The 17,256-nt window shown below is 40.4% G+C and overlaps 1 protein-coding gene across 2 annotated transcripts in view; it reads left to right on the top strand.

Moving 5' to 3' along the window:
- Window positions 1-17,256, top strand: part of antxr1c (ANTXR cell adhesion molecule 1c) — a 109,158-nt gene that overhangs the window by 63,411 nt on the left and 28,491 nt on the right. For both annotated transcript variants that reach the window (XM_017433646.2, XM_037981138.1), the window contains exons 12-13: window positions 1,445-1,523; window positions 12,263-12,358. In XM_017433646.2, coding sequence (XP_017289135.1) covers window positions 1,445-1,523; window positions 12,263-12,358 — 175 coding nt within the window. The remainder of the gene's footprint in view (window positions 1-1,444; window positions 1,524-12,262; window positions 12,359-17,256) is intronic.

Genomic DNA, 17,256 nt, shown 5'->3' with positions numbered 1-17,256 from the left:
ATCTATAAACAATGAGTAACATATAAACAGTAAGCAGCATATAAACAATGAGTACTTGTGAAAAAAAAGGTTAGTACTTACTGATCAGGGACGTATTATCCTTCGAGAAAGGCATTGCTCTTTTTATCAGATATATCCTGGTCTAAAAAGTCGCTGTTTCTTTTCTTCACCAGCTCCAGAACTTCTTCTGTTGTGTATTTTATCTCCTTTGGTCATTTCGCCAGCTTTTATGTCGAAAAAAGTCCAAAAAACAGTCTTCACCGCATTTACGCGCAGGACGCATGAAGCAGCCTCTATGTTAGATAGTAATACGCAGACTGGTTTGGGAGGGAGAAAAAGTTCCGACCCCCCTCCCAGAAAAATCACATGACCGGAATTGCATTGGCTACGGTGTCAGAACCGGCTTGGGGGCTGACTGACTGGAGCTATTGGCTTGCAAATGAGGGGAGTAGACTTTCATGACTTTACGCGTGGGAAATTAGAGGGGCTCTAGGGGGGGCAGAGAGCAACCAAGTTGGTCAGATGAAACGTCAATCAAAAGTGGCGCCAAAACACAGCTATTTTGAAATTTAAGTTCATAAAATCAATAAATGTAGCAAAAACTATACAGATTTGAATAGAAAAGGCAGTAAAACGGCCCGTGGGCGGGCCGCAGCGTAGTATGGGGTTAAGGAGAAGGTGGAAACAATGACAAATGTTGCTTCTGACTTTTATGTATAGAAACAAGATTTTAAATGTAAAACTGATACAATCATACTTAAAGCTAATAGGGTGTTGTTTCAAACTTTAATGTTGGTAGTATACTTTACATAACAGCTCTTGCTTTGTTTTTGATTTTTATTTTGTTTTTATCTTGTCATGGCATTTCAGGTATACCAAATAGAGAAGATGACTGCCTACTTGTGCCAGAAACAGAAACAGATTTGCTCTATAAAATGGATATCTCAAGATGAAATCCTAATTGCATGATTTACTTTATTGAATTAAGACTGAATTTAGCATCAGAGTAGGTAGGCCACATTGTTGTAATAGTAACCTGTTTGTATGACCTTCAACCATCAGGATTGTTTGTGAATCAGTGCATGAAGGTGTGTGTGTAGATTGTTATCAGGTAGCTCTCCTATGCAGTTTGTGCATGTGTTAATAAGTGAGAAACCCATTTGGATCATCCTGTTTTCTGTGTAGTGAATTCTGTGAAGGATTTTACATGTTATAAGCAGAAGGTTGGCATTTTGAGTCATTCTAAAAGACATTCATAGTCAGCATTCACACACAGAAAAAACTTTAGGGTTTAGGAGACTGGTAATATTATTTGGTTTGAACCCAAGTTTTAATGATATCATTCTCTTAAAACAAAGTGAGCTCTATGTTAAACTGATTATAATGTCACCTCCGAACATTATTATATTTAGTCATCCTCTATTTGTATTTTGTTCTGTTTCAGGGTGATTTATCTTCAAGTGAGCATGAATGATGGTCTGTCTTTTATCAGCAGCAATGTCCACATTACCACCACCGGATGTGTAAGTTGAAGCTTTGTTTTCTTTCTAAGCAATCAGAACCTTGAAAAAGTTTTTTTTTTGTAACAAATATGAAAAGTTTCTTTTTGTAATGTGTGTAGTTTCCATATAAGAGTCTGGTGTCCTCTTCACCTTTCTCCCTGTTCCTTGAAATCTGATGTTTTGCTCCCTTATCTCCCTAATCAGGAGGAATGAGCCAAAATTCTTGCCAGCTATTGTGAGAAGCTTGTTGAAGGATATCCAAAACGTTTCACCCAAGTCATACAGTTTAAGTGCAATGGTACCAAATACCTATCTATGTAAAAACCAAAATGAGCTAAATGCTAGCTGAAAGCTAAAAGAAGCAGAATACTACCTAAACATAGCAAAATGCTAGCTAATAGTTAAAACTAGGAAAATGCTGTCTAGAAGCAAAAAGTCACAAAAGCTTAGCTAAAAGAAGTAAAAGGTTAGCTAAAAGCTAAACTTTAAAAGAAGCAGAATAGTAGCTAATAGTTGAAAGGAACCTAAGAAAATAAAAAAGAGCATGTGCATGTATGCTGAAGCAGTTTTCCTAGAGAAAAATGTTTGGGTTTTTTTGTCATTCAAATTTTTTATTAGTTTTCTTTTTTGAACGTCACAAATAGCTCAACCAACATAAAATACAGAAATCAACAATAGCACAGACTAAACAAAGCAGCATGTATACATTCTCTTCTTCTCCTTCACATAAACTCTTTTACATATTCTTTACATATTATCCCTCTTGTATAAAGAGCAGAAACCTCTTCCAAACAAGCTTATATGCTTCCTGTCGATCACATAACTTGGCTATCAATAATTCGAAGGATGCAATCTCAGTCATAGTCTTTATCCACTCTCTATAATCTGGCCTTTCTTGGCCTTTCCATTTGCGGAGGACCACCTTCGCCGCTGCAGTAAATCCAGTTAGCACCAGAGCAAAAGCATATTTGGAGACTTTTGGCAAACAAGACCTGTCTCCTAACAAACATAGCTGGATAGATTCAGGCACAGGTGTGCCTAGCCATTTTTCTATTGTTTTTATTATTTTTTTGCCAGAAAGGTAATATCAGAGGACTTGCCCACATTATGTGAATAAAAGTACCTTCCTGACTCTTACATTTCCAGCAGAGATTATTCTCCAACATACCCATTCTGAAGAAACGAGGTGTGAAATAATAACGATGTATCATCTTATAGTGTGTCAACTTTCCTCTTGATTCTCTTGTAGTCTGGCCCATTCTAGAAATTATTTTTTGCCATGTATCCATATCAATGTTGACCTGTAGGTCCCTCTGCCAAACCTGTCTGAGGCTGTCATTATTTTTGTACAATGATCTGGCCGTAATTTTATAAATCAAAGAGGCTGAATGGATCCCTTGAGATGATTGAAAATATCGCTGTAATACATTGTCCTCCTCTGGAAGCTGCTTTAACTCTTTACTCAGGCTGCTCTGAACCTTCATGTATTTCCAAAAATCTAATTTATTTTCTATTTTAAATTGAAGTTTAAGATCTTGATAGGATTTCATTGTTTTTATGAATAATCAAATCTGCGATTTTTCTTATACCACTAGATAACCAGGAATTCCAGTAAACCATTTCCTTCCCTACTTTTATTACTGGATTATTCCAAAGCAATAAATATGCTTGTTTATGGCGCATTCTTGTTCAATATTCATCCATCCCTTGTATTCATTTCCCTGTTTGTAATCTTTTGCTAATTTGGTCATTTCAAAGACAATTTTGTAAAGCTCCACATTGGGCAAAGAAGGAGCTAGAGAAGCAATACAATAGCCTAGCTGCACAGTGCTCTCAGTAGCAAGCTAGGCTGGAGGATATGGAGGCAGGCACACGTCGGCAGATTATCCGTACTGTGGGCATACAAGAGAAAGCTAAGAATGATACGCCGATGGATTTTGTCTGCAAACTGCTGCCTAAACTGCTGGGGGAAGATAACTTCAATCGACCAATTGGGGTGGATCGGGCACACTGGAGCCTGATGCAGGCTAAAGATGGGAAGGTGAGAGCCAATATTGTCAGGCTGCACTATTTTCAGGAGAAGGAGAGGGTGTTATGGCTGGTGAGGGAAAAGAGTACTCTCCAGTACGATGGACGCTCGGTGTTCATCTTTCCCGACCTCACTTCAGCTGTAATGAAGAAACGTCAGGCGTTCCAAGCCATCAGGGAGAAATGCAGATCCAATGGGAAATGGGAAAATGTAACTATTTTGATGATGTTTATTGTGTGAGGCTTTGTAGCTCTTCTAGTTGAGAAGATGGAGAGGATTGGATGTATAATGTCGTACGAGGCAACAAAAAGCAAAGAGTCTAAGATGAGGTTGAAAGAAATAGATAATTTGCTGACTAGTTTAGATAGTTTACATAAATCAAAGCAATGCTCAGATACACTGAATAAAATAACAGCTCTGCGATACGAATTTAAGCAAATATTTTGCTCATTCCTAAACCAGGTCAAGATCCAGAGGTTGTTTCATCCTGTCGCCCAATTTCATTGTTGCCTCTTGAAACTAAAATCCTTGGGAAAATTTTAGCCATCCGTCCATCTTCTTCCGCTCTTCCGGGGTCGGGTTGCGGGGGTAGCAGCCTAAGCAGGGAGACCCAGACCTCCCTCTCCCCAGTCACTTGGGCCAGCTCCTCCGAGGGAATCCCAAGGTGTTCAAAGGCCAGCCGAGAAACATAGTCCCTCCATCGCGTCCTGGATCTTCCTCTGGGCCTCCTTCCGGCGGGACGTGCCCGGAACACCTCACCAGGGAGGCGTCCAGGAGGCATCCTAACCAGCCCGAGCCACCTCAACTGACTCCTCTAAACGTGGAGGAGCAGCGGCTCTACTCTGAGTCCCTCCCGGATGACCGAGCTTCTCACCCTATCTCTAAGGGACAGCCCAGACACCCTGCGGAGAAAACTAATTTCAGCCACTTGTATAGTGTCCATAACACTGCTGGGTAAAAGCTGTTACTATACCTAATGGTGCTGCTGCGCAGGCTTATGTATCTCTTGCCTGAAGGCATGAGGGAAAACAGTTTGTAATAAGGGTGCGTGTAGCGTTTTATGATGCCAGCTGATTTGGTCAGCAGGTGTTTGTGAGCCAAGTTCTGAATGGTGTTTGGAAAATCTTTCTGCGGTCCTCACCACTGTTAAAGTTCTCATACCACAGGGAGATGCTGGTGGTCAGACTACTCTCTATAGCACCCCTGTTAAAAGCAAGAAAAAAATGGATTCAGATGAGCTCTCTTTAGGAGGAAATGTAACAGGAAATGTAGACGCTGGTGAGCCTTTTTGATCACTGATGTGTGTGCAGTGACCAGGATAGGCCATCAGTCACATGAACCCCTAGGAACTTCATGTTGTGCACAGTTGTGCTTTTCAAGAATTAATAACACGTTAAACTGTACCAACAGTGGAATAGATGTAGGTGTTTCTAAGATGAAATACAGACTCAGGGGTGATAGAGCTTTGTCACCAAAACCTTGGAATGCTTTGCCTTTGCATATCAGGCAGGTTCCTTCATTTGTTTTTAAAACTCATTTAAAAACACATTTTTTACTCTGTGGCTTTGAATATAGTATGAGATGTTGATTATGACCTTATTTTTATTTTACTCATTGTTTTACTTGTTAACTTGTGTTATAGCATCAGTAATCTTCTCAAATCTTGTGTGTATGTGTACATTTTATTCTCTGGCCTTTTTTTCTTATCTCTCCTGGTGGTACTGTCTGGCACTTTGGTCAGTATTGTTGTTGTTTTTAAATCGTTTATAAATACAGTGGTATGGAATGGTGTACAGAGTGGATTGTGCAACAAAAAAGGAAAACATTACCTTGTTTTTTTTTGGGTTTTTTTACATTAAGTATGAGGTTGTTGTTCCTGCACCAGTCCACAAATAGTGTCACTTCCTCTATGTACACACTCTCCTTGTTGTTTCTAATGAGACATAACCTTGTTTCATTTGCATACTTTATACTGTGGTTTGTCCTGTTTTGCAAAACAGTCATGGGTCACTAGAGTGAACATTAGGGGACTTGGAACACATCCCTGTGGAAATCTGGTGAGACAGTGTGTCAGAAATTTGCACAGATCAGCCAGAGAGACACTGAAATTTTTTTAAAAGTTCTTACTTTATTACAAAAAAGTCAAAAAAAATGTTTCAAAATGATAAACTGAAATAGTGGCTGATCAGACCACTGCTGGCACACAAGAGGTAAATTACTAAAAAACTAACATACAAAAACTTAATACTAGTTAGAAATACTAATGACTTAAATAAAACAAATACAACTACAACAGAACTAGCGGCCCACAACAGAACTAGAACTAAACAGAAGAAAACTAAACAAGTCCATCTATCCATCCATCCATCCACCCACCCACCCATTTTCTTTCGCTTATCCAGGGTTGGGTCACGGGGACAGCAGCCGAAGCAGAGAGGCCCATACTTCCCTCTCCTCAGCCACTTGGGCCAGCTCCTCCGGGGAAATCCCAAGAAGTTCCCAGGCCAACTGAGAAACATAGTCCCTCCATCTTGTCCTGGGTCTTCCCCGGGGCCTCCCGGTGGGACATGCCCAGAACACCTCACCAGGGAGGCGTCCAGGAGGCATCCTCACCAGATGCCCGAGCCACCTCAACTGGCTCCTCTCGACGTGGAGATGCAGCAGCTCTACTCTGAGTCCCTCCCGGATGACTGAGCTTCTCACCCTATCTCTAAGGGAGAGCCCAGACACCCTGCAGAGAAAACTCATTTCAGCCACTTGTATTCGCAATCTCGTTTTTTTTTGGTCACTACCCAAAGCTTGTGACCATAGATGAGGGTAGGAATGTAGATCGACCGGTAAATCGAGAGCTTTGCCTTTTGACTCAGCTCTCTCTTCACCACGTCAGACCGGTACAGCGCCCGCTTCACTGCAGACGCTGCACCAATCCGCCTATCGATCTCCCGCTCCATTTTTCCCTCATTCGTGAACAAGACCCAGAGATACTTAAACTCCTCCACTTGGGGCAGGACATCTTCCCCGACCCAGAGAAGGCTCAAGACCATGGCCTTAGATTTGGAGGCACTGATCCTTATCCCAGCTGCTTCACACTCGGCTGCAAACTGCTCTAGGGAAAACTGTAGATCATAGCCTGATGAATCAAACAGGACCACATCATCTGCAAAAAGCAGAGACACAATCCTGCTTTTTGCAGGCCACCAAAATGGATCCCCTCAACACCTTGGCTGTGCCTAGAAATTCTGTCCATAAACGTTATGAACACAATCAGTGACAAAGGGCAACCTTGGTGGAGTCCAATTCTCTCCTGAAACGAGCCTGACTTATTGCTGGCAATGCGGACCAAGCTCTGACACTGGTCATATAGGGACCTAACAGCCCGTATCAAAGGGCCCGGTACCCCATACTCCCTGAGTACCCCCCATAGGATTCCCAGAGGGACACGGTCGAACACCTTCTCCAAGTCCACAAAACACATGTAGACTGGTTGGGCGAACTCCCATGCACCCTCAAGGACCCTGCTGAGAGGGTAGAGCTGGTGCAGTGTTCCACGACCAGGACGAAAACCACACTGCTCTTTCTGAATCCAAGATTCGACTATCCAATGGACCCTTAATAGACCTTACCAGGGAGGCTAAGGAGTGTGATCAATCTATAATTGGAACACATGCTGCAGTCCCCCTTTTTAAATAGGGGGACCACCACCCTGGTCTGCCAATCTAGGAAGACTGCCCCCGAGTCATGTCAACAAAGACAGCCCTACAACGTCCAGAGCCTTAAGGAACTCCGGACGAATCTCATCCACCCCTGGGCCTTGCCACCGAGGAGCTTTATAACCTCTTCGGTGACCTCAGCACTAGAGATTGGAGACCCCGACCCAAAGTCCCCAGGCTCTGCTTCCTCACTAGAAGACGTGCTGGTGGGATTGAGGGAGGTCTTTAAAGTATTTTGCCCACCAACCCATGATGTCCCGAGTTGAGGTCAGCAGCACACCATCCCCACCATAAACAGCCCGAGTTTTTGTCTCAGCGACCATCCAAGCTGCATACCACTTGGACTGCCGATACCCATCAGCTGCTTCTGGAGTCCCATAGGCCAAAAAGACCCAATTGGGCTCCTTCTTCAGCCTGACAGCATCCCTCACCGCCAGTGTCCACCAGTGGGTTTGAGGGTTGCCACCTGAACAGACACAGACAACCTTGCGACCACAGCTCCGGTCAGCCGCCTCAACAATAGAGGCATGGAACATGGCCCACTCTGACTCAATGTTCCCCGCCTCCCCCGGGATGTGTTCAAAGCTCTGTTGGAGGTGAGAATTGAAGCTCCATCTCACAGGGGACTCCGCCAGATGTTTCCAGCAATACGTTTGGGCCTGCCAGGTCTGACCGGCATCCTCACCCACCAACGGAGCCAACTCACCACCAGGTAGTGGTCAACTGACAGCTCCGCCCTCTCTTCACCCGAGTGTCCAAGACATTTGGCCAGATGAAACAGATGAAATGACAACAAAGTCAGCATCGAACTGTGGCCTAAGGTGTCCTGGTGGAGCACAGAAGTCCAATAACAATACTCAGGTTTGAATCAGGGGCATCAATCTGCTCAACCACACTTCTCCAGGTCTCACTGTCATTGCCCATGTGAGCAATGAAATGAACAAGGGAATCCCAATGAGGAGTGCTCTCTAGCACCCCCTCTAAATACTCAGAAAAGGGTGGGTAATCTGAACTGCTGTTAGGGGCATAAGCACAAATAACAGTCAGAACCCGTCCCCCCACACGTAGGCAGAGGGAGGCTACCCTCTCATTCACCGGGGTAAACCCCAATATACAGGCACCAAGATGGGGGGCAACAAGTATGTCCACTCCTGCTCGGCGCCTCTCACCGGGGGCAACTCCAAAGTGAAAGTGTGTCCAATCCCTCTCAAGGAGACTGGTTCCAGAGCCAGAGCCGTGCGTTGAGGTGAGTCTGACTATATTAGACTCACTTGTTTATTACTAAACAAGTAATAAAAAAATTTCCTCTCTCCTTACAAACAAATTGTATGGCCCGCTGAGAAGATTATGCCATGTAAGGAGAAGAAATGCAGCGGGGACTCTTCTTTGTGGCACCCCAGCAGCAGCTCCAAAGGAAACTGGTAACTCAAAACAAAAAGAATTTAATCTGTTGCATATTAACCAAAATATAGCCAACTGACAAAAAAAGTTAACTATATGTGTGCACTGCAAATAGTCAACTAAAGAGTCAGGCTAATGAAAATAATTTTAATTGAAAATGAAAATCTAAACTATCCAATCATTAATATATAAACTTATTTTAAGAATGAAAAACAAAATAAAATAGAGTTACCATTCAGCATTGTCTCTGGTGTGTGTGACAGCAGGAAGAGCTGTCACACAGTGGTTGATAGATTATTGACCATTTGCACAAGCTGTGGCCTATCTCAGAGAAAGTCTAAGATCCAGTTGCACTGTGGGGTATTTATTTCAAGCAAGCCCAACTTATTGACCAGATGCTGAGGAATTACGGTGTTGAATACCAAGCTAAAGTCAACGAAAAACATCCGCACTTGTGTTCTTTTTCTCCAGGTGCTCCAGGCTCAGATGTACTGCAGTGGATATAACATCCTCAGTGGAGCAATTTGTGTGGTAGGCAAATTACAGTGGGTCAAAAAAGGAGGGTAGAACAACTGTGATGGGTCCTTAACTAGTGTTTCAAAGTACTTCATTATAATGGAATTGAGTGCTATTGGCCGATAGTCATTTAGACTAGTAACTAGATATTCTGGAGGGACTAGAGTGATGGTTGAGGTTTTGAAGACGGATGGGACAGCAGTTGGACTTACTGAGATGTTGAATATGTCTGTTTGTACATAAGTCAGCTGGTTTGCACACTCCTTGAGTGCACTGCTGGTATCATGTCAGGACTGAAGCTCCTCTTGTGTTAAGCTTTCTCAAGGTCTGCCAGACATAAACTTGGTTGAGATATAGCACCAAATCATCAACACGAAGAGTGGCTTTTACTGCTGGTGTGTTATTTGTTGTTTCAAACCTGCCAAAATGGTTATTTATAAGGTTTAAGAAGTCAGAGGTTTCATTACAGTCTTGAGAAGTACAAACCCTGGCAGAAATTTTGGAATCAGAGGATATTCTTTCAATTGTTTAATTTAGTATAAATAAATCATAGACATGCCACAAAACTCATTTTTCAGAATACCAGCCTCCTGGCAATAAAAAACAGTTAAAAAAGAAAACAAATATAATTGCTGTAGTCAGACAAAATTGCTTTATTTAGATCAAGTAGAGCAAAAAAAATGTGTGATCTTAATTCTGAGGAACAAATTATGGATTCATGAGAACAACAATGCCTCATTAGTACTTTGTTGCACTACCTCTGGCTTTTATAATGGCTTGAATACTGTGCCATGGACCAAACTTTTGTCTTTTTTTTTTTTTTTTTAAATGTGTCCTGTCTGGCAGTGTGGCACTCAGAATTGTTGTCTGAGTGCCAAGGTGAGGCCCAACAGATTTACCTTCACAAGCAGAGCGTTGCAGCTTTTTCCATGATGCTCTACTTGATATACTGTATGTATAAAACTTTATTAGGAATTGTTTTGGGTTTATTTCAAATGTAATGGACACGGAGATGAAAAAGAAAGAAGAAGAAAAAAAAGAGGGAGAAAGGTGGGGGTAAGGGTTTAAAGGGAATTAAGGAGATAGGAGTCTGACAAACCATAGCAACCATCAACATGTGCATGTATAAAAGTCACAATTACAGCATCACTGAAAAGTACATGGTACATGTTAATTCAAGTTGTATTAAGTGGCAACCACAGCCCTATGAAGAAAGTATCTGAAACAACACCTGAATCCAATCACCTGTGTGTGTGTGTGTATGGTTGTGAGTGTGCTTGCGTATATAAGGTTTCTCCATAAGAATGTTCAATAGTAGGTGTGGGGATCCACAGATTCACCCCCTGGGACCCGAAGCGGACATGAGGAAAACCGAAGCCCCAGACATCCAGAGGCCCCTCGAGTATGAAGCCCCAGGAGCACCAGCACAAATACAGATAAAAACATCAAAACTAAACAGGAATTAGGAATCTAACAATATCTAAAATATGTGCTAAGATAAACTAAACAAAACTAAATGTACAGGAAGGCTAAATAAGCTAACATAAACTGAAACATGATAATGCTAAACTAAAGGTACAAGAGGCTAACTAATAGTACCAAAAAGGCCCACTAACAGCACAACATGAAAAATGCTAAGATAACTAATCTAAAACATGATAATGCTAAACTAAAGGTACCAAGAGGCCAACTAATAGGACTAAGGCCCGCTGACAGCCAACATAAGAATTGCTAAGATAACTAAACTAAGGTAGTGAAGGAGGGGAGGGAGGAAGTGTGAGTGGGGTGACAGAGACGAGGCAGAGACGGTGGAAAATGAGTGTGTGGGTGTACAGACGGTGGAAGACGGTGTGGTGTGTGTGTATGTGTGTGTGTTTGTTTGTAGAGAAGTCCATGAATCACGTCACATAGCCCACTGTCTTTGATAATATGATTGAATGTTTATCAGCCAGCCCAGAGCAGATCCACAGATGTCTTTAGGCAAGGGAGGGAGCAGAGTATCTTGTTTACATAAAATCCAGGCATTTATTGAAGATGTAATGACTGCCATCTCCCCCCGTGTTTACCTGACATGCAGGCCCATATCGTCAGTGATTCTGGAAACTTACAGGCTGTCTTCAGGCAGTTTCTTTGGACCAGCACCAAACAAAAGTTCCAGCATCATCACTTCTGACTCATTACTAAAGATCACTTTCATCCAGTCAACCACAGTCCATGACTGCTTTTCTTTAGCCCACTGTCACCTTGTTCTTTTCTGTTTGGGTGTTAATGATGGCTTTTGATTAACTTTTCTGGATGTAAATCTCATTTATTTTAGGGGATTTCTGACAGTTTGATTACAGACAGTTCCTCCAGTTCCACTTGTTTCTCATTCGTTTTGTTGTGCATTTTCTGTTTTCGAGACATTGCTTTAAGTCTGCTATCTAAAAGTTTTAATGTCTTCATTGGACTACTTTCATTGGACACTTTCCTTTTACAACCTTCATATTTTGTTTGTTCTTGGTCCAGATTTTAGACACAGCTGACTGGGATAAGCCAACATCTTTTGCAACATTTTGTGATGATTTACCTTCTTGAGGAAGTTTCATAATTCTCTCCTTTGTTTAAACTGACATATCTTGTGTTGGACCCCCCATTCATGTCAGTCCGTTTTGTGCAACAGCCCTCCAAGGTGTGAGCACTCCAACTGAAGAGTAATTAGCAGATTTAATCTGATATGGGTGTTTGTTTTACAACTGCAAATTAAAAGTGATTCCATATTTTTTCTTCTACTTGATCTAAAACAGCGATTGTGACTTTTATTGTTTCTGTATGATTATATTTCTTTCACTTCAGGTTGTTTCTTAATGTTAGAAGGTTGGGATTCTGAAAAAAATGAGTTTTGTTGCATCTCTTTAATTTATTTAATACAAAATTTAACAATTGAAAGAAAGAGTGATGATTTCATTATTTTTGCCAGAGGTTGTGGAGCCACTTCTCTTTTCATTCCAACCTGATGGGTAAAAAGTGAACAGCTGCATGGATTGTCAGAACATTAATTTTGTTTATCTGGATGAATGTGAGGGAATAATGTTATCTTTCCTGTGTGTGTGTTAACTGTCTAGTCTGATGGGACCATCCTCCTGATAACTCTGCTGGTGTTGTTCCTCCTGCTGGTCCTTCTCTTCATGTGGTGGTTCTGGCCTTTGTGCTGTACTGTGGTAAGAAACTTTAATTCATTTTGTGGAATGAAGGTTGTTTTTTTGGTTCTGTTTTGTTTCAATTTTTTTAAAAAGGAAAATCTAAACTGTGATTATCCAGAGATTTCATCTGGATTGTGAACTAGCAGTGGCGGCTGGTGTTGATATTTGTAGGGTGGGCTAATAGATATATAATAAAATGCAGCAGTTTGAAGAAACGTCCAAGTTGAAATTTAAAAAAAAAAACTGCTATGAATTGACATCATGTCCTTTTTCAGCACAAAGACAACCTTAAAACAAACCACCACCAAAAACCAAGCTTACACAGAGCCTCTGTCAGTTGTCCAATACTTCATTCCCTTCATTAAGAGTTTCAGCTATAATCATTTCAGATGATTTTTCTCAGTCAAACAGCTTTGCATAACACTGCGCCACACTCCTTGAGACAATTACTAATCACACGGATAAAATAAAATCAAACAAGACATGCAATACTGGAAGGTGCAACTTTTTTTTTTTTTAACGAAGGCTACCTTTTTAAAGAGAAGCTCACTCTGACAATTTTTCTAGGATGCAAAAGGGTTAATAACCACCTCATTAAAGATTTGTTAGCTATCCTTGCTGTTAGCCAGTCCTTTCATTGAAACCAGGTCACAGAAAACTTCAGTTTTGTTGCTTTTCCTTTTTTGAAAATCCTTTGGTCTTTTTGATCCTTTTGCTTTGGTTTTCCCCCAAAGACATTAAGGAAAACAAGTGAGAAATTAAATAATCCACCTTGTTGTAAAGCGCTTTGGATCACCTTGTTGCTGAAAAGAGCTATATAAATAAATCTCACTTCACTTCACTTCACTTGTTTATGTTTATCTTGATCGCCATCATACCTACTCAGTCTACTACAAACCACACCCACATACACTCACGCTCAAGGCATGTTAATGTATGTCAGGGGTGAGCAATCCTGGGCAATCCAATCTTTGCTCCAACACACCTGATTCAGTGGTTAATTTACCTCTTCATGTTCTGCAGAAGCCTGTTAATCACCCATTGATTCAAATAAGAGGTGTTGGAGCAGAGAAACAAGTAAAACATGCAGGATAGTGGCACTCGAGGACCAGGATTGCCTACCCATTGTACGTCCACCCTCATTAACTAAAGCCTGTGGCCTTGGGCTGACCCAGGGCTGAACTAAATTAAACCAAATTAGCAGCAAACCGAGGGGGCGGGACATGTCCTTGTATGCTGTAACTATTCACTCCTCCCCAATCACTCTTTGGTCTTCCTGCCACGCCCATCTACACCTGCCCCAAGTCTTGTTAATTACTTCACCTGTGTCCACTTTCCAATCAACTCCCCTGTTTAAAAACCTGGTCATCTCCTCCACACACTGCCTCATCAAATTTTCCTTTATTTAAAACAAACCTCGAATATTTAGAGCTGTTGAAAATGTCAGAAGGTTATTTACACTGAAGCCTGCCTGTGTTGAACTAATTATGTTTGAAACACAGTTCATTGTAACAAAACATGTAAACCAGTCTGTGTGATGCAAGACAGTGCACAACACAGAACACAGTGTAAACACTGACAACTATAAACAAATATTAAAGTTCTGAGTTTGAGCTTTAGGTGGCATTTGACATTTGTTTTTAACACAGGGAATCATTAGGTCTGTGTACAGGTACCCCCAGCTAACTCATAAACATGGTTGGAAATACTCTAAGTTTTATATTAACAGTCTATCAATATATACATATATTTTAAGAAAATATTATTGATTAGCAGTAGTTAGAGCTGTCGCCACACAGAAAGACAGTCGCAGGTTTGCCACCCTCCTGGGACCTTTCTGTGTGGAGTTTGCATGTTCTCCTCTTGCATGCACTTTCCTCCCATCCATCCATTTTTTTTTACCCACTTCTACTTTTCCTCCCACAGACCAAAAACATGCATGTTTGGTTAATTGGCAACTCTAAATTTTCATTTGGTATGACTGAGAGCATGAATAATTGTTTGTTTTGTTTGTCTCTATGTGTCACTGTGATGGACTGGAAACTTGAAACCTGTCCAAATTGTACCCCGACTCTCGTTCAGTGACTACTAGATATAAACACCAGCTTCCCCACAATCCTGCACAGAAAAGGGTGTAAAGAAAATGGATGGATTGGTTCACAAACAGTTGTCTTCAGCCATGTTTTAGTATGAGTTTGTTCCACTTCCTTCAAACGTAAAGACCAAGTTTGTCCAGAAATTGGAGTTTGTAGCTTAAAATTACAAACTGCTAGCAATAGTATGAAAAAACAACCCCAATTAATAACCAGAATTATTGTACAACATTTATCACTAATTAATTGTAGCACCAGGAAACAATATTATGCTTAATTATAAAGAAATTGAGACAAATATTGATGACTGACTGCCTAATATAATAAAACTGTAAGAACTGGTTCTAAAACACAGTAAATGGACTGTACTTATATAAAGCCAATCAGGTCAAAGCACTTTACAACACAATCTGTGCCCTCATTTACCCATCCACAGACACAAGCATCCGTGCACGTTTGTCAGCTTATGCCAACAAATGTACACTAAACTCAGCCCTATTGTCTTTAATACATCCAGAGGATGGCCAATAAGTCAGCTGACCCACCCTGCAAAAATATACTATTTGTGTGAACAGTAGTAATATGATTTAAACATTTTTGAACTTTGAACATATTTACTGATCAGCCATTACTTTGTTCAACAATTTCTAAATTCATAAGGGATAATATATTTTTTTCATAAAAGTAAGTGACACCAAATAATTCCCAGCGATGCAGTGGTGGGAGCAGACAGAAGCAAATTTCATTATGTCCTTAGGACAGAGCCCAATGCAGCTTTAGTAACAATGTCTAAATCCTCCAGCCATTTGCCCATGCCTAATAAAAAGTGTACAATACCGTATGTCAAAAACCGTAATAATTACAGGCTGCTGACCAACAGTTAGCATAGATTCTAATTTAACAATGAAAACACTATAAAAAAGCTAACGCAATTAGCAGCCTGATCACTGGTAATTCATACACAAATTGAATGTTTTGAAGTCATTACTGAAGACAGTTGTGGTATGATAAATGCAACTATTTCTTACAGACATATGTTCTTCAGGGTTCAGTGAAGAAAAGATAAAAAAGATGAGAAAAACACAGTTTTACACCAACATGTTTTAACTACAGGTAGCTACAATAACTCTACTAGAACAAACAAGACATGCAGCAATGTTGTGTCGTTCATTAATGATTCATTCAAATGAACAATTTTTTTGAGGGAACAAACTGAACCAAATCACTTTATTAACTGATTCGTTCCTTTCTCAGTTCAGTTAAGCTCAGCATGAGCATGCCGGTCAGGAGTGGAAATTCCACATTCTGTGACTCACTCGTGAAGTGAATCTAAACGACACAGCAATGTGTGCCATGTGAGCAGGGAGGGAAATGACTTGTATACTAGTATATAAGCCAATGGGGGAGGGACTGTTGTTGATGCCTGAGCAAATGTGATCCAAACTATCATATGCGCTGAGTGAGGTGTGCTGTCTCGGAGGAAAGCAAGAATGCACAGATCAGCTATTGACTGCTACTGTCTTTGCTGCACATGTGCGATTTCACACGGTATGGCTTCCTTTGAAATTCGAATAGAAGTGTTAGAAAATTTCCACTCTGAGAACTGAGTTCAAAAAGTTTTAGTGTCAGAGAATCCAATTGCTGCTGTTGTGTAAACAAACAGTTGAACTGCAACAGAAATGTTACAATTTCACTGAAAAACAGCAACATGTAAATTGCCCTTTAGATCACTCTGAGGGGCAGTTTACATAAAGCTGGCTAGCTAAAACCGGGAAGTAGTTACAGCTCTTCCTAACAACTCTGAATGTGAAGTGTTTCTGCAGCCTCTCCCCTCGATGACAGAGGTGATCTCTTCTATATATTCAAATATTTTTAATCTTTCAAATCCTTCCACTGTGTTGAAAATTGAATGGTAGACAAAATTGGTATTGTTGATTTCAGATGTTTTAAAGAGGGAACACACATCTTCAATCATCTTCAATTTTATGCAATTTTGGATTCTACATCGAGTTCACTACACTGAAGGCAGGCTTGCAAAAATATTTGACACAGTGTCCTCTGTGTGAATAATGCCTATAGGCCACAGTAAATTAATTCAGTTCAATTAAGTTTATTTATATAGCACCAATTCACAATAAAAGCCATTTAAGGTCACTGTACAAAAATATCTAAATGCATCATAAACTGCCAGTTAATAGAAGTTATTTGTCTAAGGAAGTCAGCAGATTGCATCAAAATAGCAAAAGATTTACTATAAAGCTAAAGAAAAGAAAAGGCTAGCAAAGCATCAAAAAGATAGTTAAAACCTAAAGTATCAAAAGACTAAAAAACTAAAAGTAGCAAAATACTATTTAAACTCTAAAATCAGCAAAATTGCAACTAATAATTAAAAGAAACAAAAAGCTAGCTAAAAGTAGTTATGAGATAGCTAGAAACTAAAAGTAGCATAAAATAAATGTAGAACAGGTACGCTGAAGCAGATTTGAAAGAGAACAATGTTTGTTAAAAATTTAGGAAATCTCAGTGTTTTTTATGGGAAAAATATTTTTAAGTTATATATTTTGAAAAGAATAAAAGTTACCAAAACCAAAAGTCATAGCACCTGTCTCCTGAACAAGCTGAATGTTTTGATATATGAATGGATAAGCTAGCACTAAATATGCAGAAGTTGTTAGATTGCAAAAATGGACTGAAAAATAAAAAACAGAAACACAATAGTGTGAATGCTGACTCAGGTGTATGTAATGTGAAATTACACACATTAAACTCCATTTCTCCAAACTGAGGTTGTTTCAGGGAGGCTACAACAGGTAAGATGTTAAT

Source organism: Kryptolebias marmoratus, linkage group LG2, assembly GCF_001649575.2.
Source record: "Kryptolebias marmoratus isolate JLee-2015 linkage group LG2, ASM164957v2, whole genome shotgun sequence".
Classification (NCBI taxonomy): Eukaryota; Metazoa; Chordata; class Actinopteri; order Cyprinodontiformes; family Rivulidae; genus Kryptolebias; species Kryptolebias marmoratus.
Note: the sequence above shows the minus strand (reverse complement) of the source record. Positions and strands in the feature narration are given on the sequence as shown.